General features: G+C 30.8%; 1 protein-coding gene across 1 annotated transcript in view; it reads left to right on the top strand.

Annotated features, from left to right (window-relative positions):
• The window catches only part of LOC145248657 (uncharacterized), a 124752-nt gene that overhangs the window by 82204 nt on the left and 17548 nt on the right, over positions 1–25000 (top strand). The window contains exons 4-7 of the mRNA XM_080110326.1: positions 3652–3765; positions 6704–6886; positions 11495–11530; positions 18697–18727. Of these exons, the coding sequence (XP_079966452.1) occupies positions 3652–3765; positions 6704–6886; positions 11495–11530; positions 18697–18727 (364 nt within the window). The remainder of the gene's footprint in view (positions 1–3651; positions 3766–6703; positions 6887–11494; positions 11531–18696; positions 18728–25000) is intronic.

Below are 25000 nucleotides of genomic sequence, written 5' to 3'. Positions count from 1 at the left end.
AGAAAAAGTAAAGAAACGAAAAAAAGATAGAAAACAAAGAAACAAAAAAGAAAAAGGAAAAGTAAAGAAAAAAAATAAAGAAAAAAGAAACGAAAAGGTAAGAAAAAGTAAAGAAACGAAAAGAAAAAGAAAGAAAACAAGGAATCAAAAAAGAAAAAGGAAAAAGCAAAGAAAAAGGAATACAAAATAAAGAAAAAAGAAAAGAAAAAGTAAGAAAAAGTAAAGAAACGAAAAAAAGAAAGAAAACAAGGGAGCAAAAAGAAAAAGTAAAAGTAAAGAAAAAATAAAGAAAAAAGAAAAGAAAAAGTAAAGAAACGAAAAGAAAGAGAAAGAAAACAAAGAAACAAAAAAGAAAAAGGAAAAAGTAAAGAAAAGGAAAAACAAAATAAAGAAAAAAGAAAAGAAAAAGTAAGGAAACGAAAAAAAGAAAGAAAACAAGGAAACAAAAAGAAAAAGGAAAAGTAAAGAAAAAAAATAAAATAAAGAAAAAAGAAAAGGAAAAGGAAAAACAAAGACAAAAAAAAATGAAAAAAAAGAAGAAAAAAAAGGTAGAAATTAAGAAGGCTCAAAAGTACATTTATTTGACTGTGTAAAACTTTGTATCTATCAGTGCAAAAGTTACAGGAAAGGTTAGGGGAGAAGGATGGATAGGTTTGCCGACCATACAGCAATTATAGTTGAAAGAAGAACAATAGCTGACACTGGGGTTATTCAAGTTTCCATATTTAAAAGAATAAGTTATATAACTGAGATTGACGCCCACGGCCACCAGTTCAACACGTATAGAATTCGGACAATCGTCCAGGTGCACCACTGCACCAGTTCTTCAGGATAACACGTCATTTATTTAAGGATCCTCCAAATAAAACAAAAATGTCTAAATGAATAATAAAATGGAATAAAAGTAGTTTCATTTAATAAAGAAAGTCATTTTTAACCGATATTAAGTTTTTTTTCCAACGCTCCTCCTCTTCATATCTTAAGAATGGCTTTCTAAAATCACAATTTGCAGTTGTCTTCTTTGTTCCATCAGAGTGTTTTCAAGATGGCGTCGCGAAATCGCCGCTTGTCCTTTAATCATAAAATTTGATTTTATTATTATAAAAATTTAACTACTTAATTGATTTACATGATTTTTGGAATTTTAGAATTACTGTCAAAAGGCGTCACGTATCTACGTATGATATTTTTAATTGCGTTTTCTTCGATTTTGAAGTTAGGTGTCTTTTGATTTTAAAGTTCAGGAGGTCAGAGTTTATGCTTAAAAGTAAGTGCCCACAAAGGTACAAAATAGCCATAAAAATTTATTAAATCGCATTAAAATTATATCCTCCACAAAAATAGCATTACTAATTGAAATTAAAAAAAAACATTAAACAAGTACTCATCAATAATCATTTTCCTAATTACATCGTTGATGAGCAAATAAAACGAATGCTACAATCCCTTAGAAACCCTAATAATAATATTAGCCAACACCGCAATGCAAACCCCATTAACATATTTTATCAAAATCAAATGCCACCTAACTTCAGAATCGAAGAAAACGCAATTAAAAATATCATACGTAGATACTTGACGCCTTTTTGACAGTAATTCTAAAATTAAATTTATTATCTACTACAAGAGGTTTAGAACACAAAACCTTGTGGTTAGAAATAACTCATCACCGGCTATAAAAACGTTGGAACAAACTAATGTAGTGTATAAATTCAAATGCTCTATGGGAGAATGTAACTCCAAAAATCATACATACATTGGGCATACATCGACAACGTTGTCCCGGCGAATAACCATGCATTTAAATAAGACTAGTGCTATAGATAAACATTTCTTAAAAGAACATAACTGTCCTTCCCACCAATCTTAGAAAGGTCCTCGTTGACAACATAAAAATTATACAACATGAAAATAATATTAAAACATTTTAAAAACTTTCACAATATACACTTGTGGGCACAAAAAAAGGGGGGGGGCAAACAAATTTTATACATTTTATTGCACTAAAAGCTTTATTGAAAAAAGAATAATTGAACAAGGAAACTTAAACGAGACTAATAACACAGAACAAAGCATTTACTCTAATAAATGGTTAGTATGGAATCGCATTCCATTTTGATTTTTTTTAAAAGATCAATCCTTTTAGACATGCTCTCAACCAAAGTGAAACATCGTGAGCAGGAGATGCTATTCCATTCGCTTTTCTCAGCTTCCCACAGTTTTTCATTGTTCAAAAAAGTTCTTCCGGCTAATGCACGAGATATTATGGACCAAATATTCTCGATTTGGTTTAATTCGGGGCTTTGAGCTGGCCAAAATATCACATTAATTGAATTATCAGAAAACCATTTTTTTTACTTTAGCAGTGTGTGCAGGAACATTATCATGTTGAAAAATAATGTTCTGGGATATTCCCAGCTTCTGGATACTTGGTAACAGTCGTGTTTCTAATATTCGAATGTATTCCTTTGTATTAATTGACTTCTCATATCTAATAAGTTCCCCAACTCCTACTGCAGTAAAAGTTCCCCATACCATCATCCCTCCATTCCCAGGTTTTACTCGTTTTTATGCAATTTGGCGAAAATCTTTCTCCAGTTCTTCGAATGCACCGTTCGGGAGCATCACTAACAAGACAAAATCTTGATTAATCTGACCAGAAAACATTCCTGAACCAGTCTGTATCTTTCAACACGAGAAAAATATTTTTCTCATTGATGTTCTTCTTAGATAAAAATGGCTTCTTTGCACACCTTTTAGAAGAAAATCCCATTTCTTTCATTCATCTAAATATTGTATATCTAGAAAGAGAATTTCCGGCCCGTTTTGAATTCTTTGCTATGGTCAACATAAGTTTTCTTTCAATCCTTCAAAACACTTAATTTAAGCCAGTGGTCGTCCTTCAAAGTGAATGTTTTAGGGCGACCAGATCCAGATTTCCTCTTTACCGAGACTTCGAACCTTTGACCAATTCACTTCACTGTAGAAAGAGACGTTTTCACATTTCCTTTTCTTAAAATATCCAAAATCTGCTTGTAAGTCATTTTGGACTGCCTTAATGCTGCAATTCGGTTTTTATATCCTCGCCAAGATGCGGTCTTACCATTTTTAGGATTAATTTTTTCACTTATTATTATATGCTATAATAATAATGATCTGCAAAATAGAAATTTTACGTTAAAATTAACAAAAATTCATAGAAAAATATTGAAAAATCGATTTCTTCCTTCTTTCACGCTGGGACCATTTTGTTTGCTCATGAGTGTAGGTTGAGAAAGTGATCTACAAATTGTAATAATTGTTTGAAATTTGTTCGAAAAATGAGTGAGTGGTGAAGCTTTAAAGCAGTTCTAAATGATTTAAACTGCCACTTAACTATATATTCAAAAACTACCATGTTTGAATGATATATATATATATATATATATATATATATATATATATATATATAAAGAGAGGGAGGGAGATAGAAGGTTATGATTCACTAGAATAAGGTATAATGAGTCTATTTAAAATATGCTTTTTATTGAATAATCTTACGCACAAGTACATATGTCGGTCATTCGTAAATATCTTCTACAACTAAAAATGTTAAAAAATAAAGTAAAATAATTTGGAATCCAAGATTACATTTTTAATTTTTTCTTTCAGGAATTGCAATATGTACGGAGGAGACTTGTTTCAATGGAGGACAGTGTGTTGAAAACGCCGATAATTTCCACTGTAATTGCCCCGAAGGATTTGAAGGGAGGCAATGCGAACAAAGTAAGTCATTTGTGTGGCTCTTATTTTATGCATTTCGATAAGAAATGCCGACGATTAGGTCGCTTTCTAATCGTTTGATTTTTTTTTTTTTAATTAAAAGACATTGCAGTTGGCAGGTGACACCTGCAAAAGTCGGACATCTTGTAGGGCATTTCAGAGCAGAATTCTAGAAGGAATTAAGACATGGGAAACCCACAAAAGAAAGAAAACTTTTATTATGTTAATTTATTTTAGTAAAAGAGAATGAGTTTATCCAAGAACGATTATCTTCTTTTTTTTAATCAAAAAAATTATTTTATATATATATATATATATATATATATATATATATATATATATATATATATATATATATATATATATATATATATATATATATATATATACAAAGAAACATTGATGATAAAAATAAAAATTTAATAACTTAAATATTTATTAATCGAGCAATTAATTATAATAAAGAAAAGTCCTTAACTCATAGATTTTCATAGACACTTTACATCAGAGGGTAAAAATTGATAAAAATACAACTGTATCACTAAATTGCATAAATTCGAAAATATAAAAAGATTTTGTGAACTAAATTCTACTTAATTCATTTGTAAATGCATTTTATTTACCTAACAATTTTGTTTTATACATTTTTTAATTTATGCTACTCATAATTACATTTATTTTTTACTAACGATTGCTATGTAGGGAAAATCTGGTCAAAGTTACATAAGAAGGGCTGTCCCCTTCTCATGTGAGTAAGAAGGCAGACTGGCTAAGTGAAAATGATATTAGGAAAAGCCTAGAATCGAACCCTGTAGGCAAGTGTTAAAATATAATGGAAATTGAAATCCTAGGAATGCAGTCGATTGTTAATTCTTTTAGAAATAACCAAATATTATTTATGCCATAGATATAGCGATTGTCCATTCTTTTAGAAATAACTGGATATTAAATATGTCAGTTAAAAGAATGGACAATGCGAGTTTATGGATAATGATTAAAAATAGGTTAAATATTGAACAATTAAAATTGGGAATTCTTTACCAAAAGTGTGTTTGGACAGACATATGTAAAAATCCACGTGCAATTTAGTCACGTTGGTTAACAGCATACCTCTGACGTCACAAACATAGGAGATTCTCAATATATTGAGCTGGGATTCGAAGTTAGTTAATCAGGTTTAGAGAATCACAGACAGTCATAGATGAAAGTCGGACAGCAATTCAGTGGAGCTGATTCCCTTAGAAGCGAAGGGGAGAGGAAACGAAACCATGTGGTCAAAAGGCTTGAATCCCAGACATCATTAAGAAGCGAAAGGGGGGGTAAGAGGAGCCCATATAGCCATGCAAGCTTGAATTCCTGAGTCATCAATCGGCCGGATGATGAATAAAAAACTCACCATCTATATTTTGTAACTGTTTGTCTTCATGTCGTTATTACAACCGAAAGTTAAATGTGTTTTATCATCTTAAATGAACTTTGTATAATTCCCTCCAAGTATTATGTGTCTTTCGTCATCATCAATAATGTATCTTCCCCTCTCTGTGTTAACAGAAACTGTTGCAGAAATGTCTCAGCTCCGTAATAATAATATGAAGTCCCCAAGAATCGTCACAGTCGTCATTGTGTGTGTCATCTATATAAATGTTATTATCATCCCTGTTCTGAGTCCCCCGTTAAATGTGTCGCTCAATATGTAACCCCCCTATGCAACATTTACACAGAAGAGGATAGAAGTATATTCCGAGATCCAAAGATTCTGATTGATGAAGCAGTCCCTCTTTCATGTCAATTAAAATCGTTGTGCAGAAATGACTTTTTATGTGGTTGGAACGAAGTAAATATTATCAATTCGTGGCAATTATGGCCTCAGAATCATGAAGTATACTTCTGTAACATACATTTTATAATATACATTTTGTTAACTATACTGTGTTTGTCTTGATTATTACCAACCTTTTTGATTTGAAACTTACACCATCACAATACTGATGATAAGGGATTTGTAATTTACACAACAACAACACTGGTAACTAGGGATTCAGAACAATATTGTGGTGGGGTAAACTAGGAATCCCTTGTCACTGCTGTTGTAACAATGTAAGTTTCGAATCCGTCATCATCAGTGCTGTGATGGTGTAGGTTACAGATCCCTCGCTGCCATTGTTGTGGCAGTGTAAATTACAAATCCCGCATTACCAATATTATGACAGAAGTTTTGAATCCCTCATCGTCAGTACTGGTGTGATGTAAATTACAAATACCTCGTCACCAGTGTTGTGACAGCATAATTTTCAAATCCTTCGTCGTCAGTGTTATGGCAGTGTAAATTACCAGTTCACTTGTCACCAGTGTTGTGACAATGTAAATTATGAATCCTTCATCGACAGTGTTATGGTAGTGTAAGTTTCGAATCCATCATCGACAGTGTTGTTGTTGTGTAAGTTAGGAACATTCATAGCCACAACACTGGCAACGAGATATTTGAAACCTACACCATCACAACATTGGTGACTAGGGATTTGAAATGTACATCGTCACAACATATGTGATGAATGATTTGTAATTTAAAACGTCACAACACTAGCGATTAGGTATAGCGATTAGGCATTCGGAATTCACACCACTATAAAACCAGCAATGAGGGATTTAAACTTACAACACAACACTGGTGACAAGAGATTCGAAACTTACACTGCTACACTGCTGGTATTGGAGAATCTGTAATTTATATCGTTACAACACTGGTGACAAGAGATTCGAAACTTACACTGCTACACTGCTGGTATTGGAGAATCTGTAATTTATATCGTTACAACACTGGTGACATGGAATTCGAAACCTACAACGTCATAACAATAATCATAAAACTTTACTTTTTAAAAATTCAGCCACACTTTGATCCCTGCATTCTATGATTACAAATGTTGCTCTTTGTTTTTAGCATATTCCACTGCAACAACGGCCCAAATATCAAAGAAAAACAACAAATTCGACAATCATGGAACAATTATTGGAGGTCTGGTGGGTGGAATAGTTGGACTCTGTATTCTGGCAGCCTTGATTGCATACATTTGGAAAAAAAAGCAGCCGAGATCATCTGGTTTGGCTGGATTTGGAAGATCAGGTAAAAAAAAAATATATATATATATATACCTTATTCTATTATGCATATATAGGAAAGTTTCTGTCTATGCGTCTGTCTGTGTGTTCAGCTAAAAGTCAGAAATTACACAAAGCACACCCACAAAGTTGATTCTTTTTCATCATTGCTTCAGAAAAAAAAAATATCGTTACATTTTTGTTTCTGAATTTTTGAGATGATGATTGAGTTATTCGTATTATTTGGATCCCCCAGACTACAGTTTTTATCTTAAGTGTTATTTCAATGTTCTGATCGATGTAACCTCCGACCTTCTTCAGGTTTATCTTGTCGAACTCATGAATCTTTCTACCGAACCAGTGAATCTGCATGGAATTACAAATGGAACCTTTTATGTAATGCGAACAGGTAGCAGGCTTGACACTCAAAATACAATTTACTACTGAATTTTACCAGCTCACTTATCCACTATGCTACGGGTCCTTGTGGACATAGCTGATGGAACAAAAATATGCTATACATAAATACATTAAATAAACGGTTCTGTTCGAAATTCCATTCAAACTCCCGAGTTCAGCAGAAAGATTCCCGGGTTTGTCAAGATACAGATGAAGAAGGTCGGAGGTCACATCGGCTGAAACATTGTGGTAATAATACTCAAGATAAGAACAGTGTTGTGAAGAATCCAAATAATACGCTACATTTTTTTTTTGATTTACAGTTATTTTTTTTTTTTAATTTATTTAAAACTAGCATTTCAGCCTGGCGTTGCCTGAGTGTTTGGAGGTGTATGTTGAGCAAAAAAAAAAAAAAAAGGGGTTAATTTTTTTTTAACTTTGACCCCTATTATGACCCCTTAACATTTATTGTTTTGGGCTCAAATCGAGTTATTAAGTTAGATCCATGTCCAAGGAACCTATATTTAAAATTTCAAGTGTTTAGACCTCAAATTGTCGGAGGAGTTTGGTGGAGTTCTCAAAGGTCAAATCGTTGAACTTTGACCCCTTAACACCCAAATTTCTGGCCGAAAATAGATTGCAAAGATTTTCCCAAATCTCAGTACCCTGTATATCAAATTTCGGGTCTGTAGACTGAAAATCTGTAGGGAAATGTACACAGACAGACAAACAGACAGACAGACAGATACTTTCACTTTTATAGATGCAAGAAAAATATATACGTATACATAAATATATATGGAAACAATTTTGTGTTTACTGTAAACTTTTTATGCAAATATTATACAAGTATAAATCATGTAGAATATCTGCATGAATATAATTACACGTAATAGTTAACTAAAGATGATCATCCCATAAGAAAACCGAAAAAAACTAATAGCGAATTAATTAAAATGAATGTTTAAAAAATTATGCAAATTAGTTAGATCGTTTGCTAGTGAATGCAATTCCACAACCAATATATAAGAAAATTGTATTTTCTTTTTAAATAAATAGAAAAGAGGGGTTTTAATATGAATATCGATACACACAAAAGAAACACTAATTTATAGGAGTATAGAAGATAGATAGATTGTAACAATAAGATGGATGCAAGAATGTTTTTGTTTTTTTAATTGTTAGGAATTCAATTTGGGAAGAATTCATTTTAAAATGGGTAAAGTGTGAATCATTATCATCATGCACGCAAACAAGTTTCTCAGATTGCATGGGATTCTCGTTCGTTATCATCTGAAAGCCGCATTTGAACGTTTGGAATTGCCTTTTGGCTGATTTGTTATGAAGATAATCTGCATACAAGGCAAATGTTAGAAATGTTTCTGGAGAGTTCTAGCAGGTGAACAGAAGATATCAGAGTCGTTGAGAAATTTTAATATGGTACAAGTTTGGAAATAAAATTTCACATAGTGTCTGTTGAGTCTCAAAAGACAAAGGGTAACCCCTGTAAAGGAAACTGCACGTGTAATTGTAAGGCAAGGGTTTCGCAATCGTAACCACACCTCTCCTGAACCGGCAATGTTTGAGTCCAGTGGCAACGAGAAGACCAGGATGACTGGAGACAATGCCGAGATAAGCAGAGAGCACATACAGCACATGGAAGTCTCAAAATGGTCACCCATTTAGTACTGACCAGGTCAACGTTGCTTAACTTCAGTGATCCAGTGAGAACCAGTGTCAATGTGATTATGCTGCACAAGTGTCCTCACCAGGTATAGATATATTACATCTGAGAAGCATGGCGATTAAAGGTATTTAAAAAGATTGGAAAAAAAATGTTGATATGATAAAAAAAATATAGATATGATAAAAAATTATTGATATTATAAAAAAATGTTGATATGATAAAAAAATATAGATATGATAAAAAATTATTGATATTATAAAAAAATGTTGATATGATAAAAAAAATATAGATATGATAAAAAATTATTGATATTATAAAAAAATGTTGATATGATAAAAAAATATAGATATGATAAAAAATTATTGATATTATAAAAAAAAAATGTTGATATGATAAAAAAATATAGATATGATAAAAAATTATTGATATTATAAAAAAATGTTGATATGATAAAAAAATATAGATATGATAAAAAATTATTGATATTATAAAAAAATGTTGATATGATAAAAAAATATAGATATGATAAAAAATTATTGATATTATAAAAAAATGTTGATATGATAAAAAAAATATAGATATGATAAAAAATTATTGATATTATAAAAAAATGTTGATATGATAAAAAAATATAGATATGATAAAAAATTATTGATATTATAAAAAAATGTTGATATGATAAAAAAAATATAGATATGATAAAAAATTATTGATATTATAAAAAAATGTTGATATGATAAAAAAATATAGATATGATAAAAAATTATTGATATTATAAAAAAATGTTGATATGATAAAAAAAATATAGATATGATAAAAAATTATTGATATTATAAAAAAATGTTGATATGATAAAAAAATATAGATATGATAAAAAATTATTGATATTATAAAAAAATGTTGATATGATAAAAAAAATATAGATATGATAAAAAATTATTGATATTATAAAAAAAAAATGTTGATATGATAAAAAAATATAGATATGATAAAAAATTATTGATATTATAAAAAAAAAATGTTGATATGATAAAAAAATATAGATATGATAAAAAATTATTGATATTATAAAAAAAATGTTGATATGATAAAAAAAATATAGATATGATAAAAAATTATTGATATTATAAAAAAAATGTTGATATGATAAAAAAATATAGATATGATAAAAAATTATTGATATTATAAAAAATGTTGATATGATAAAAAAAATATAGATATGATAAAAAATTATTGATATTATAAAAAAAAATGTTGATATGATAAAAAAATATAGATATGATAAAAAATTATTGATATTATAAAAAAATGTTGATATGATAAAAAAATATAGATATGATAAAAAATTATTGATATTATAAAAAAAAAATGTTGATATGATAAAAAAATATAGATATGATAAAAAATTATTGATATTATAAAAAAATGTTGATATGATAAAAAAATATAGATATGATAAAAAATTATTGATATTATAAAAAATGTTGATATGATAAAAAAAATATAGATATGATAAAAAATTATTGATATTATAAAAAAAAATGTTGATATGATAAAAAAATATAGATATGATAAAAAATTATTGATATTATAAAAAAATGTTGATATGATAAAAAAATATAGATATGATAAAAAATTATTGATATTATAAAAAAAAAATGTTGATATGATAAAAAAATATAGATATGATAAAAAATTATTGATATTATAAAAAAATGTTGATATGATAAAAAAATATAGATATGATAAAAAATTATTGATATTATAAAAAAATGTTGATATGATAAAAAAAATATAGATATGATAAAAAATTATTGATATTATAAAAAAATGTTGATATGATAAAAAAATATAGATATGATAAAAAATTATTGATATTATAAAAAAATGTTGATATGATAAAAAAAATATAGATATGATAAAAAATTATTGATATTATAAAAAAATGTTGATATGATAAAAAAATATAGATATGATAAAAAATTATTGATATTATAAAAAAATGTTGATATGATAAAAAAAATATAGATATGATAAAAAATTATTGATATTATAAAAAAAAAATGTTGATATGATAAAAAAATATAGATATGATAAAAAATTATTGATATTATAAAAAAAAAATGTTGATATGATAAAAAAATATAGATATGATAAAAAATTATTGATATTATAAAAAAAATGTTGATATGATAAAAAAAATATAGATATGATAAAAAATTATTGATATTATAAAAAAAATGTTGATATGATAAAAAAATATAGATATGATAAAAAATTATTGATATTATAAAAAATGTTGATATGATAAAAAAAATATAGATATGATAAAAAATTATTGATATTATAAAAAAAAATGTTGATATGATAAAAAAATATAGATATGATAAAAAATTATTGATATTATAAAAAAATGTTGATATGATAAAAAAATATAGATATGATAAAAAATTATTGATATTATAAAAAATTATTGATGTTATAAGAAAAAAGTTGATATGCATAAAAAAAACGAACAAATAAAATCAAACATTTCGTTAATTTCAGAAGAATACTTGAGTGCGAAAGATGTCCGCAAATCACGTAAGTAAAATATTTTATCTACCCCTCATCTTTTTTTTTCCATAGGCGTCACCACCTATCAAGGCCGATAGGCCACTCAAGGATAAGGGTTAAAGAGTGTAGAGTAGTCAAAAGGACAATATAGTAATCGATAGTAATGGAAGTTCGGTAAATTTGTTAACTTAAGTGGAACGGCTCATCAGAAACTTGTTCACGTTGGACTTGAAGACAACCATATTATAGACAGCTGGAAAGCAGGAAAACGGAAGACAATTCCACAGGCGTGGAGTTCTAAGAAAGAAGCTTTGATCATGGAATCTATGTTTAGGTTTAGGCACAGATAAAGAGTGGGGAAAATTATTGATAATGTTTTCAGCTAGTCTAGTGTTTCTTGTGAAAGTTTGGCGAGGGGGGGGGACCATAGATTGAAGCTCAGTCGAACACTTTCCATGAAAATAACGATAAAGCAGAGACAAACTCGCAACATCTCTTCTGTGAGATAGAGGTTGCAGCGAAGAGAAAAGGACATCTCCCACCAGGCCACAAAGTCTATTTTAAACCCTATCAAGGCAGGCTTTCCTCATCATCATCATCATCATCATCATCATCATCATCATCATCATCATCATCATCCATCAGCAATTCTTTATCTATCATATCATCTTCATCATCGTCGTCGCCTTTATCATCATCATCATCGTTACCATCATCGTCGTCATCATCATCATCATCATCATCATCATCATCATCATCATCATCATCATCATCGTCGTTATCGTCATAGTCATCTTCGTCGTCGTCATCATCATCCTCATTTCCTGATCTATATCAATGATCTCCCAAAACACATACTTAAATCATTCGTTAACATCTATGCTGATGACGCGACCATCTAGGGCAACACATCAAAGGCCATAAATGACAAAGTTCTCTCTGATTCTCTCTCCTCTGATCTCGGGCGCATGGTACAGTGGGGGAAGAGGTGGCTGGTTACTTTTAATGCATCTAAAACCAAGCTCCTATCTTTACATCATCAGCGCTCTGATCCCCATCTGGCATCAACATAAACAAATCTCAATTCTATATAGATGTAGATGTTTTTTATTATATTTTCACCCCAAACAAGGCACGTTGCCACTTTGACGTAGGGGGCTAATATCAGGGACATGAGTTGCTGTCTGTTCACATTACACATGAACTTCTGCATATCAGTACAGTTGGGGAAGCAGAAACCCGAGGGTATTTACATTGAGGGGGTACAAGGGCTTGTAGTTCGTCAGAACATCCATCATTAAAATACTTGTAAAACAGGCAGAGGGATGCAACATTTCGTCGATGAGACAGAGGTTGAAGCTTAGATAACAGTTCCGGACCTATCAGGTTGGGCACTCTCTTTTGAATCCTGTCCAGGATTGAGAGACTAATAGCAGATGCATCAGCCCAAATGTGACAACAATACTCCATACATGGACGAATGGTGGCTTTGTAGAGGTATAGGATACTTTCAGGCGTCAGTAGTTTTCTAGCACAGTAGAGAGAGTCCACCTTCTTCGCAGCAGCCTTGGCAATGCCCTTGATGTATTTGTTCCAAATCATGTTCCCTGTGAATGTTAAGGCGAGGAGTTTGAAAGACGTTCTTTCAGGTAATGTATTTTTGCCATAGCTGTTGATGGTTGAAAAGGTAATTATTGAATGAAACCAATTTAGTCTTGGCAGTATTGAATGTGACCATCCATTTTTGTCCCCATTCCACTACAGATTGGAGGCCTTCCTCTAGTGTTTCTGCCATTGCCTTAGATATGTGTTCATTCATTTTCCCCTTGTGTCTGTTATAGAGTGTGGAGTCATCAGCAAATATACCCATCTCAGAGACAATTTTATCATTTATGAATATTAGGAATAATAAAGGTCCAAGGATCGACCCCCTAAGGTACACCCGCAAATTCTCTATCTGTATAAAAGCCAAGTACGTCCAAGGATTGAGTACTGCTGCCACATCTGGGCAGGAGCTGCTAAAAACAACCTATCCTGCCTTGACAGAGTACAAAATAGACTTTGTGGCTTAGTGGGGATGCCCTTTTCTCTTCTCTGTAATCTCTCTCCCACAGAAAAGACGTTGCAAGCCTGTCTTTGTTTTATCGTTATTTCCATGGCATGTGCTCGTCTGAGCTCCAATCTCCAGTCCCCTTCGCCAATCTTTCACGATAAACACCCGTCTAGCTGAAACCACTGTCATTAATTTCCCTACTTTTATCTGTGCCAAAACCAAAACGTAGATTCTATGAGCAAAGCTTCTTTCTTAGAAGTGCACAACTGTGGAACTCTCTTCCGTTTGCCTGTTTCCCACCTGATTACAACTTGGATGTCTTCAAGTCTAACATAAACAAATTCCTGATGAACCGCCCCCTTAAGTAAGACACTTTATCAAATCTCCAATACTAACGATTACTACGATACTATCCCATTGATTACTGTACATGCAATAACCCTTATCTCCGAGTGGCTTCTGGGCCTTGATAAGTGGTGACTTCCATTAAAAAAAAATATCAGCTTTATCAAAATGCATTTGTTGATTAAATACATTTCTCATTCCGTTGAATTTCCACGGGTCCTGCTAGTATATAAATATTCGAGTATAAAAAAAAGGAAAAGAATTACAATTTAACACAACTAAAATTGCTTTTTCTACAACGTTTTCTTTCGGATGTAAGTGATTTTTTTTTTTTTTTTTTTTTGCAAATCACTGATAACAGATGAATTAATTGTTTCCATCTGTTTCACATGAGTTTTAAAAATAGATTTTAGAGGAAAACATTAAAAAACAACAAAGTAGTATTTTCGTTATGCGTAGATTTTTTCCCCACTTTGTCTCTTTTCTCTCTTACTAATCCCCCCACCTCTCTGTCCTTCTCCATTTTTTTCTCTTCAACCTGACTGATATTTTTGTCTCTCTCTCTTTTTCTTATCCCCCTCTTTTCTTCTCCTCTGCGCGATATCTTTTTTTACACCCCCCCCAACTCTCTCTGTCTCTGTCTGTCTGTCTGTCTGTCTGTCTCCCTCTCTCTCTCTCTCTCTCTCTCTTTCTCTCTCACTCTCCGCCTCCATTCAGTAGTCTGCACAGACCCGTGGCGTAGTGGATAAATTATTTGGTAAAATCCAGTTGTAAAGCTACACTCTTCTGGAGGTTTAAGGTTCAATCCTCAGTCTGGCGGCATTCAAAATGCAATTGCGAATTACTTAAGACTTCTATTTAATGGCTGACAGAACGAGAGAATTAGAATCGGTGTTTCAATGCGATTACGTCATATTATATCAGATAGCAGCAAATATTCGAGCGAGACCTTTGAAGACTGAAGTGAAGAAGGGTTTTGAGCACTGATCAATCGGTCCTAAGATGCAGGTAAAAGTATTTCCGAAAAGAACGGTGTCCGTTAAAGTGTAAACGCCTTAACTTGTTAATGTTAGCTTGCTGTTCCACGTATATAGCCATAAGGTAGCAAGTGCTTGGTTTACATACACAAGTCTCACATAGGGCGGTAAATCTCCTGATCAGTTTGGTTGTTTAGCAACATAAACTTCCGACTAACTGCAAGGTCATGTGGAGATCATACCTGTGAATGGTATTGAAAATAAGTCACCTGACCTATCTTCTCTAATAACTCTCAAACATAAAAAAAAAAACCTTAGTAAGTCAATTAGTCAGCACGGTTTTATATCTCTTCGGGCAATGCCGAGAAACGGGTCGAGCTAGTTTTTATAATAAATTCAAATAAGATCTTGTGTAATATGAATAGTGTTTTTAGTTACATATTCAAATTTCTTTTGGCTTATTCTGTTCGATTATATTTAATATGTCATAGAATATGACATACAGCGCCTAACATTTCCAAAGAGTTCCCTATCTGGTATTGGCCAGGTTCCACATCGCTTAACTTCAGTGATCTAAGAAGACTTGTATCAGCGTGGTTATTATTGTCAGGTTAAAACTCGTGTTTAGGCGTCTCTCAAATACATCGTGAAAGCCGCGTGCTTTAGGATCAGATCTCGCTTGGAAGAATTATGAAACTGAATGTCCATCAACATGTACAGTACATCTCAGTCATATATTAAAATACTCATGTAGATAACGTGTTCAGATAAGCTAATTTTGTTATTTGCTAGCGGTACCCGTGTCCCAGCGTTGCCATGAGAAGTAAATTAATCGGAAATGATCGAAAATACGCTTTCGTTAAAAATGCGATAAAAAAATATTCCTAAGTAAAACTACGTGTTATATTTTAAAAAAAAATCCTTGAAATTGAAAAGCAATAAATTATAGGTACATAAGAAAAATAAAACAAAACCAAAAAAAAAAAAGCAACAAAAAGAAAACAGACAAATATTTCAACCACAACAAATATAGTCAGTTTGTGTAGTAATGTTATTACTATCATGTCTCTTTCTTTCTTAGCAACGCTATTAGCAACAGTGTACATGCAATAATAGTTAATCATTAGACAATTACCCTACTCCAATCCTTCCTCTATATAGGGAATACATCCTTCTGAAGATTTTCGTTTCGCTTTGCAGACGAAACGTCTAGCCCTTCTATCACGTATTACTATATTATATCACTTCTTGAAAACGGCTTAATCTCACTATTCGATTCGTTGCGACGTTTGCTAGCTTAATTTAAAGATTGTGTTCGTGTAACCTGGTCATCTTTTTGTAAATCTTGTTACACATACGCTGTATGGTTCATCTGTATGAATATAATAGGAAAAGCATGGGAAGAAAAGAAAGCAAATAAAAGAAAGGAAACTATAAAAGAAGTATTATCAGCTCATTTTTTTTAATTTTTTTATTTTATTTCAGCTTAGAACCAACAACATTAAGTATTTCATTAGAACACTAATCCATATGTACACATATATTGCAGTATTGGACTTGGCATTAATTTCTTATTGAAAATGTGATGAATTATATTACAATGTGATTCCTACGAACGTTAAAATGCGAACGGCTTTAATTGCTTATACTCTTTATTATTTCCCCGCTTCGTTGGAATTCGCTTTCCTCTTCATTTCCTAAAGCTAACAATTTTAACATAAAAGTGTTAAATAATTTTCAACCAATGGAAATATTTTCGAACCAAAAAAGTAACACGTACATGCGAAAATAATAAGCCACTGCGAAGCTGGAAATACTTTAAAACTAGGAGTCGAACAGCAAAGGAAACCCAAGAAATGTTCTCTACAAACTATCTAGGATCGCAAGTGGCAAAAGGAGAAGGACTTCACGACTCACAATTCATATTCATCTACACACGCACTAGCAAAAACGAAGGTAACGTATACATACACAATGCCACGCTGCCAAATCCTCAAATACGCAGTATTCAAACAATGGATATTTTGAACTATACGCAAAATTAATAAACCAGTGTGAAATTGAGAATTTCTTAAAGCAAGGAGACAGACACCCGAAACATTCAGACGTCGCATTTTTCCAGGTTTACAATAAATTTACTTGTTCTTTGTTTAATTTCAGTTTTATTTTTTGCCCCATGAACACATGTGTAATAACAATACACGGCATTCGTCTGCTTTCAATAAAATCCCCCAATTATCAGTTCAGTAAAACAAAGGTTCTGATAAATTTCCTGATGTTCAAATTCGTAAAAATATTTAAGTAGGTGAGCGACTAGGTGTGTCAGAAACTTCGTGAAAAATATTGAATAATTCGACCCTCTGTCTTTCCAAGCTTATAACTACTCGAAAAATGTAATTCAAACCCTAATTTTTTTTTCAATTAAAGGAGCAAGGACCAAGGTTTCATTAAAACAAAAAATACAAACAATGTGGTTTAAAAAAAAAGTTTTAAACTTCGGACTTTACAAGTAAATTTCCAAAAAACTATTCCCTTTTTTGTTTTAAATTAGAATATATTATTTATTGATCTTTTATCTTCAATTTGTGATATTTAAAACTTTGGTACATAAATGAATTATTTACTTTTTAACAGACATTTCAAAATAAGGGGGCGTAAATTAAAAAAAAAACGTTTGTCTAAAATATTATATTCGGTTTATTGGAAAGAGCATAAAATTTCACATTGACCCTGAAAATATCGTAAAAATAGAATCAATAAAAAAATTTTGATAGATTTTTAAATTTTAAAAATTGAAAAATACTGAACTCGTAAAATTCAATTAATTTCATTAGTTTTTTTTTTTAAATAAAAAAATAATATTTCTATTACTTTAAATACAACTTTAATAGTTTATTTTGGAAGCATAATCCATAAATAAATTAAACAACCCACTTTTAAATGAGAAATAACGATTTTTTTTTTATATTTTATTCGCAGTTTCGTGTTAGGGGTGCCAAAAATTTCTGCAAAAATTCTGATACACCTAGTGAGCGACGCTTTTATAACTGGTTTCCATAGCAACCATATCGCTGCAGCTACTACTGTTGCTACTAATTCACTGTTGTCGCGAAAACAGAAGTAAAATATCATGCTTTTATTCTCACTGTTTCACGTGTTACTTCTGTTTTCGCGACAACAGTGAATTAGTAGCAACTGTAGTCGTTGAAGCTACGTGGTTGCTATGGAAATCAGTCATAAAAGCGTCGCTCACCTCAAATATTTTTACGAATTTGAACACCAGTAAATTCATCATAACTTTTGTTTTACTGGACGAAAATTGAAAATTTTTTTCACAATATAGCTGAAAAGGTGAAGCTTTAAAGCAGTTATAAATGACTAAAACTGCCACTTAACCATATATATAACTACTAATGAGGGGAAAGGCAGTGAAGGGGGGATCTCGCTGCTGACAACGTTGTGTGTGAGGGAGGGGGTTGCATCTGGCTTCGCGTTTAATATGGAGGAGGAGGAGGTTCACTATTCGCATTAATATTTATTTATTCATTTATATATTTATTTATCTCCCTAATTTATTTATTCCCGTCTCTCCCCAAATCATTACGTGTACATCCATTCTATTTTCTTCCTTCGTACAAACAATAACTTTTTTACACAATTCATATTAAATGTTAATGTGGTTCTTGGCTGTACACAGAGACGTTCAAAATGGTCTCTACCCAGGGCTAAGGACCACGCCACAAATATGAACTTGATATGGTTTCTTTTAAAGCTCTTTTAAAAAATGTTTTTAAAGATAAATCTTTTTTTTTTTACAGCTGACCCTAATCAACCAACTGAAAACAATGTGTAAGTAAATTGGTTTATGAATAATTTTTGTGATAATATAATTTTTATTTTAATTCCCACAGAATAAAAATTGTAAGCACTGGTTATTTATAAAGATGTCTTGGAATATTTTTGTACCGACAACTGTATATCCCCATGTATATATGCGTTATATTTTTATTCTGGTTCATGAGTTATATTTGCTATATTTTGTACTGTTATTAAACTTGGTTTAGTACATTTTGATATTCGTACGAAGCTACCATTCATTTTAAATAAAAAGCTATGGTAGCTCCTTTGGAATGTCGTCACTGAATCCAGCGCAAAAATTTTCCTTTTGGAGTCCTACCGCCAAGGAGAATAGATACGTGCTTCATTGCCTGCCACTAACAAGGATTCATGAGCCTTTCCTCCTAAAAGTACCCGGCAAGAAGAAAACACCAGTCACGACGAAGCAAACACTTCTTTACGATGTTTATATACGCAACGACGATACGCACGTATTTGGAGGGAAAGAAATTTTGAATAATTTCAAAGCCTTTAAACTGACAGTTAGAAAAAAGAGGCAAATGACTGTACGGTTATCTTCAAACATGTTAAATTAAATTTATTTTGTGCATGTTTTTGGAAGTACTTATTCTTAATTTTCGTTTAAAATTTCGTTCATTGTCGCGAGGTTAACAACTTATGAACCAGCTTTTTTTGTGCTATTTTTTGTTACTTGGCGATTTTCGTTTTTGAGTGCCGCCAAAGGAAATAATTTGAAACCTATTTGTACATAAAACCGATCCAGTAGATATCTCACTGCTGATGCAATTCTCTACCTATATAAAAACCAGGTACGTCCAACGATGGAGTACTGGGAATTTTGTAAATTTGATTACTTAGGGGGACGGTTCATCAATCAGATTGTAGTCAGCTGGAAAGCAGGCAATCGGAAGAGAATTCTACAGGCGTGCAGTTCTAAGAAAGAAGCTTTGTTCATGGTATCTGCATTTAGGTTTAGGCACAGATAAAGAGTGTGAGAAATTATTGATAGTGGTTTTGGCTAGGCTGTGTAAAAAAAAAAAAAAAAAAAAAAAAAAAAACTGTTGCCACATCTGGACAGGAGCTGCTAGAAGCAGCTTATCCTGCCTTGTTAGAGTTCAAAATAGACTAGTAGCTTAGTGGGGGATGCCCTTTTCTCTTCCCTGCAACCTCTATCCCACAGAAGAGATGCTGCAAGCCCATCTCTGCTTTATCGTTATTTTCATGGCAAATGCTCAGCTGAGCTTCAATCTATGGTCCCCCCTCGCCAAACTTTCACGAAAAACACTCGTCTAGCCAAAGCACTATCAATAATTTCTCACACTCTTTATCTGTGCCTAAACCTAAATGCAGATACCATGAACAAAGCTTCTTTCTTAGAAATGCACGCCTGTAGAATTCTTTTCCGATTGCCTGCTTTCCAGCTGACTACAATCTGATTGTTTTCAAGTCCAATATAAACAAGTTCTTGATGAACTGTCTCTCTAAGTAATCAAATTTACAAAATTTCCACTACTTATGTTTACTGCGTTATAATCACACTGACTAATGTACACCCAGTAACCCTTATTCTAGAGTGGCCTTGATAAGTGGTGATTCCTGTGTAAAAAAATCTTTTCTTCATTTTAAACAAGACCTCTTTCTACTTTATTACAGTAATTGCTTGCTTCCAAATACAAGAATACAATATAAAAACGATCATAATTTATGGAAAATAACAGGGTCACATTAAAAAGTCACTTTTACTGTTTATTCTAACAGATATTTAACGAAATTTAGCCCATTTTTCAGATATTTAACGAAATTTAGCCCATTTTGCAGATATTTAACGAAATTTAGCCCATTTTTCAGATATTTAACGAAATTTAGCCCATTTTGCAGATATTTAACGAAATTTAGCCCATTTTACAGATATTTAATAAATTGGAGTTACATTCCACAGTTATTTAACGAATTGGAGCTCCATTCTACAGCAGCGAATCACGTATTGTTTATACTTAAAATCTTCGATAAATATACATGACACATAAGGCTTTTTCTGATAAAATCAGGAATATATTAACAAGGCAATTACAGAGATTCGAAAGAGCGATATATATATTGTAAAGTATTTCCTGAGGTAAGAGGTATATATATATATATATATATATATATATATATATATATATATATATATATATATATATATATATATATAAGTGAAAGCGTCTGTGTCTGTGTCTGTGTGTCTGTGTATATTTCCCTACGCAATAACTCTGTCAATTTTAAGCTTACAGATTCGAAATTTGATATATAGGGTACTGAGATTTGGAAAAATCGATCTGATTGGTTTTCGGCCAGAAATTTGGCGAGTAAGGGGTCAAAGTTCAACGATTTGACTTTTGAGAACTCCATCAAACTCTTCCTACAATTTTGGGTCTAAACACGTAAAATTTTAGACATAGATTTCTCGGACATGGATCTAACTTAATAACTTTATTTGAGCCCTAAACAATAAATTTTAAGGGGTCATAATAGGGGTCAAAGTTTAAAAAAATGACCTTTTTTTTTTTTTTTTTTGCTCAGCATACACATCAAAACACCCGGGCAACGCCGGGAACCCATGCAGTATATATATATATATATATATATATATATATATATATATATATATATATATATATATATATATATATATATATATATTCAGTCCAGCGTCTTAATCCATTACGCTATGCCATAGACAATTTACTGTTCAGTTTTTATCGTTTATATATTTACGTAGATTTTGTTGTTGATTTTATATATATATATATATATATATATATATATATATATATATATATATATATATATATATATGAAATTTTTGTGTGTATTTATATTCATATTAAAAAATAAATTGATATTAATGTGTGTATTGATATTCATATTTTTCTATTTATTTACAAAGAACATACGACTTTGTTATATATGGGTCGTGGAATTGCATTCATCTGCAAAAAATCTAGCTATTTTGCATATTCTTTTAAACATTCATTTTAATTAATTCAGTATTAGTTTTTCGGTTTTCGTATGGGATGATCATCTTTAGTTAACTATTACGTGTAATTATATTAATGCAGATATTCTACTTGTGTAATATTTGCGTAAAAAGGTTATAATAAACACAAATATTTTTCTCTATATATTTATGTATGCATACATATATTTTGTTAAAAAAAATTGCCTAGCAAACTCCTGCGTACGCTTTTGGTCTACAGGCATGAAACTTTATATATAGGGTATTCGAACCCGTACAAAACTTTATATTTAATTGTTATTTGAGAAAATCAGTGCAAAAGTGTTAAAATTACAAAAAAGAATGGAATTTGCCAGGTGAAAGTCAAATGACGGCATTAAGAATATGTTTCTAATTTTAGCCTTGCAGCAAACATGTCTTCATAGTTCAGGCATTAACGTCAAAGGAAAAAGTAAATCGTAAGCTAAACGTTTTCGTTTCGATTCTCGGTGGTGGCGCACGCGTCATTTTATTTTTTAACTTTTTAAATTATTACTATATATTGGGTCAAAATAATAAATAAGAAATCTGCATTAATCGAAATATTATATTTAATCATATTTCACGAGCGGGCGATGCTGGGCGACCTGCTAATATATATATATATATATATATATATATATATATATATATATATATATATATATATATATATATAGTAGAAATGGAAATTAATAAGTGCTCAATACTGTTGTAGAGCAAATATGCGTTTTATTTTTTATTACCGCATTTTTCTGTTAAGTTACATTATTGTTTCAGCTACCCGGCTGTTTTTTGTCCGTCTGTAGCTTCCTCAGACTTTTACAGAAATGTTCGTTATGATGGGATGAAAGAGTGAATGATGTCAGGGGAGAGGTGCGAGAAGAGCGGAAAAAAGAGGAAGGGAGCAAGGGAGAAAGGTGGGAGGGGGTTCTTGGTATGTCGGTAGTGTTTTAGTTTTGGAGTTTAAGGACCTTAGGTAGTTGTGGGGGAGGGTCTGGAAAGGTCATTTCTGGTGTGGCTGAGGGCATAGGGATACATGGAGGGGGAGGAGGATATGTGGGGGTAGGAGGAGGGGGTTACTTTAAAATTCGAGTCTTAATGTTTAAGTTTTTGGCGTCTCGTTGGTGAGATGATTTCTTGATAAGTATGTCTTGACCTGTTGGGTGTTCGATTAGGTTCGGTTTATTTATTTGGTTTTTATTTGTTGTTGAGTGCTTGGAGAGGGTTAGCTAGCGGCCGTGCGCGCGAGCACACACATGCGCATATACACACATATATACTTAAAGAAACGTTCACACACACACACACACACACACACACACACACACACACACACACACACACACACACATATATATATATATATATATATATATATATATATATATATATATATATATATATATATATATTCCAGGTAGAAAAATATCAAAAAATTAAAAATAATTGAATTTCAACAAGTGTCGTTGATAGTGCTCAATCAAAGAGAGCAAATTATATATTTTTTTATTATTTTTTATTTAAATGCAATCATATCTTGCTACGATGCTCAAACCGAGTGGCTTCCGGGCCTTGATAAGTGGTGACTACCGTGTGAAAAAAAATTTAAAAAAAACGTTTCAATCTCAACAGGCAAGAAGAATTAAAATACAAAAATTAAAAAGGTTCAGATTACTTACAAATATCAAATTTCCGTTACAGAAGGAGGGTGTTAAAAGGGTAATTTTAGGGAAAAGTTAGAGAGAGAGTGATAAGAAGGGAGGGGTAATATAAAGATATAGAGGGGGTATGGATACACTAAGAGCAAGAAAAGGAAAAGGGGGTGGAAACAGTTGGCATGTAACTAACGAAGTTGTCAGACGATGATATTAACAATATTATAATCCAATCATTCAAAAGTGTATGGAAAAAGTTTAACTAAATTGGGTCATATTGTTTATCAATAAAACGCGACGTTTTTCGTTCAATTATTTATTTATTTTTATTTTTTTAACTATATTTTTTGTTTTGAAATTAACATTGGCTTTTTCTAGTTATATCGGATTGGATATTTATTTAATTTAATTTATATCTTAATAAGTTTAAGCTTATCAAATAGCAGTTATTTTAGCTTTTGTTTTGTTTCCATATATAAACATACATATACATACATACACACATATAAATACACATGTATACAGATATACCCGCACAGACACACACATAAGCCTATGTACATGTATTTAATATATGTGTTTAATTTTTTTAAATTTATATAAGTAATAATGTATTTATTTATTTATTTATTATTATTATTATTAATATTATCATTATTATTGTTGTTGTTGTTATTATTATCATTATCATTGTTGTTATTATATTATCATTGTTGTTATTATTATATTATCATTGTTATTATTATTACATTATCATTGTTATTATTATTATTATTATTATTATTATTATTATTATTATTATACCTATTTTTATATATTAGGTTTTTTATTGTGATTCATAATTATTATTATTTACTTATTTCATTTCTTTTATTTTCTTTTAATAAAACTTATTAATTTTTATTTAGGTTTTTGTATATAAAGTGTGTATTTTAATCTAAATAATTTTCCAAGGATTTTACAAAGAATTTTAAAATTCACATATGGTCACCTTGATTTTTTTCTACAGTTTGATAGTCTTTTCCAAAATTACATAATGTATTTTTTAGGAACTTAATTTATCCTTATAAAATCGTCATTTCTTCTTAGTATTTTATATATCTTTGAAAGTATGTAATTTAAATTATATTATCGGGAATCTTGTTGGATAATTTCCAATATATTTTAGGGAATAGTTACAGTGAAACTATTTAAACAGTACTGGAGAAAGTATATTAGCGAAATAGCGATCAGAGCTTGAGTATTAATTTTATTGAGTGTGTTCTAGTATTATTGGTTAGCTTGGTATAATTATGGAAAATTGGCATTTTAGGCTTATTTGTTAGTGGTTAGTGATTTAAACGAATGGGGTATTTAATTATATGAGTGTGTTAGGTATATTACTCATACACATGAATATATACACGCAGCATACACATAGAAACATACATAGAAATATTGACACAATATCAATACTTGTACAATACACAGACGCGCGCGCGCACACACACACACACACACACACACACATATATATATATATATATATATATATATATATATATATATATATATATATATATTCTAAAAGTGTAAGCCATTTTGAGTTTC

The sequence above is a fragment of the Euprymna scolopes genome, chromosome 27 (genome assembly GCF_053919585.1).
Source record: "Euprymna scolopes isolate OS-2025 chromosome 27, ASM5391958v1, whole genome shotgun sequence".
Taxonomy (NCBI): Eukaryota; Metazoa; Mollusca; class Cephalopoda; order Sepiida; family Sepiolidae; genus Euprymna; species Euprymna scolopes.
This window is presented reverse-complemented; position numbering and strand designations above follow the sequence as displayed.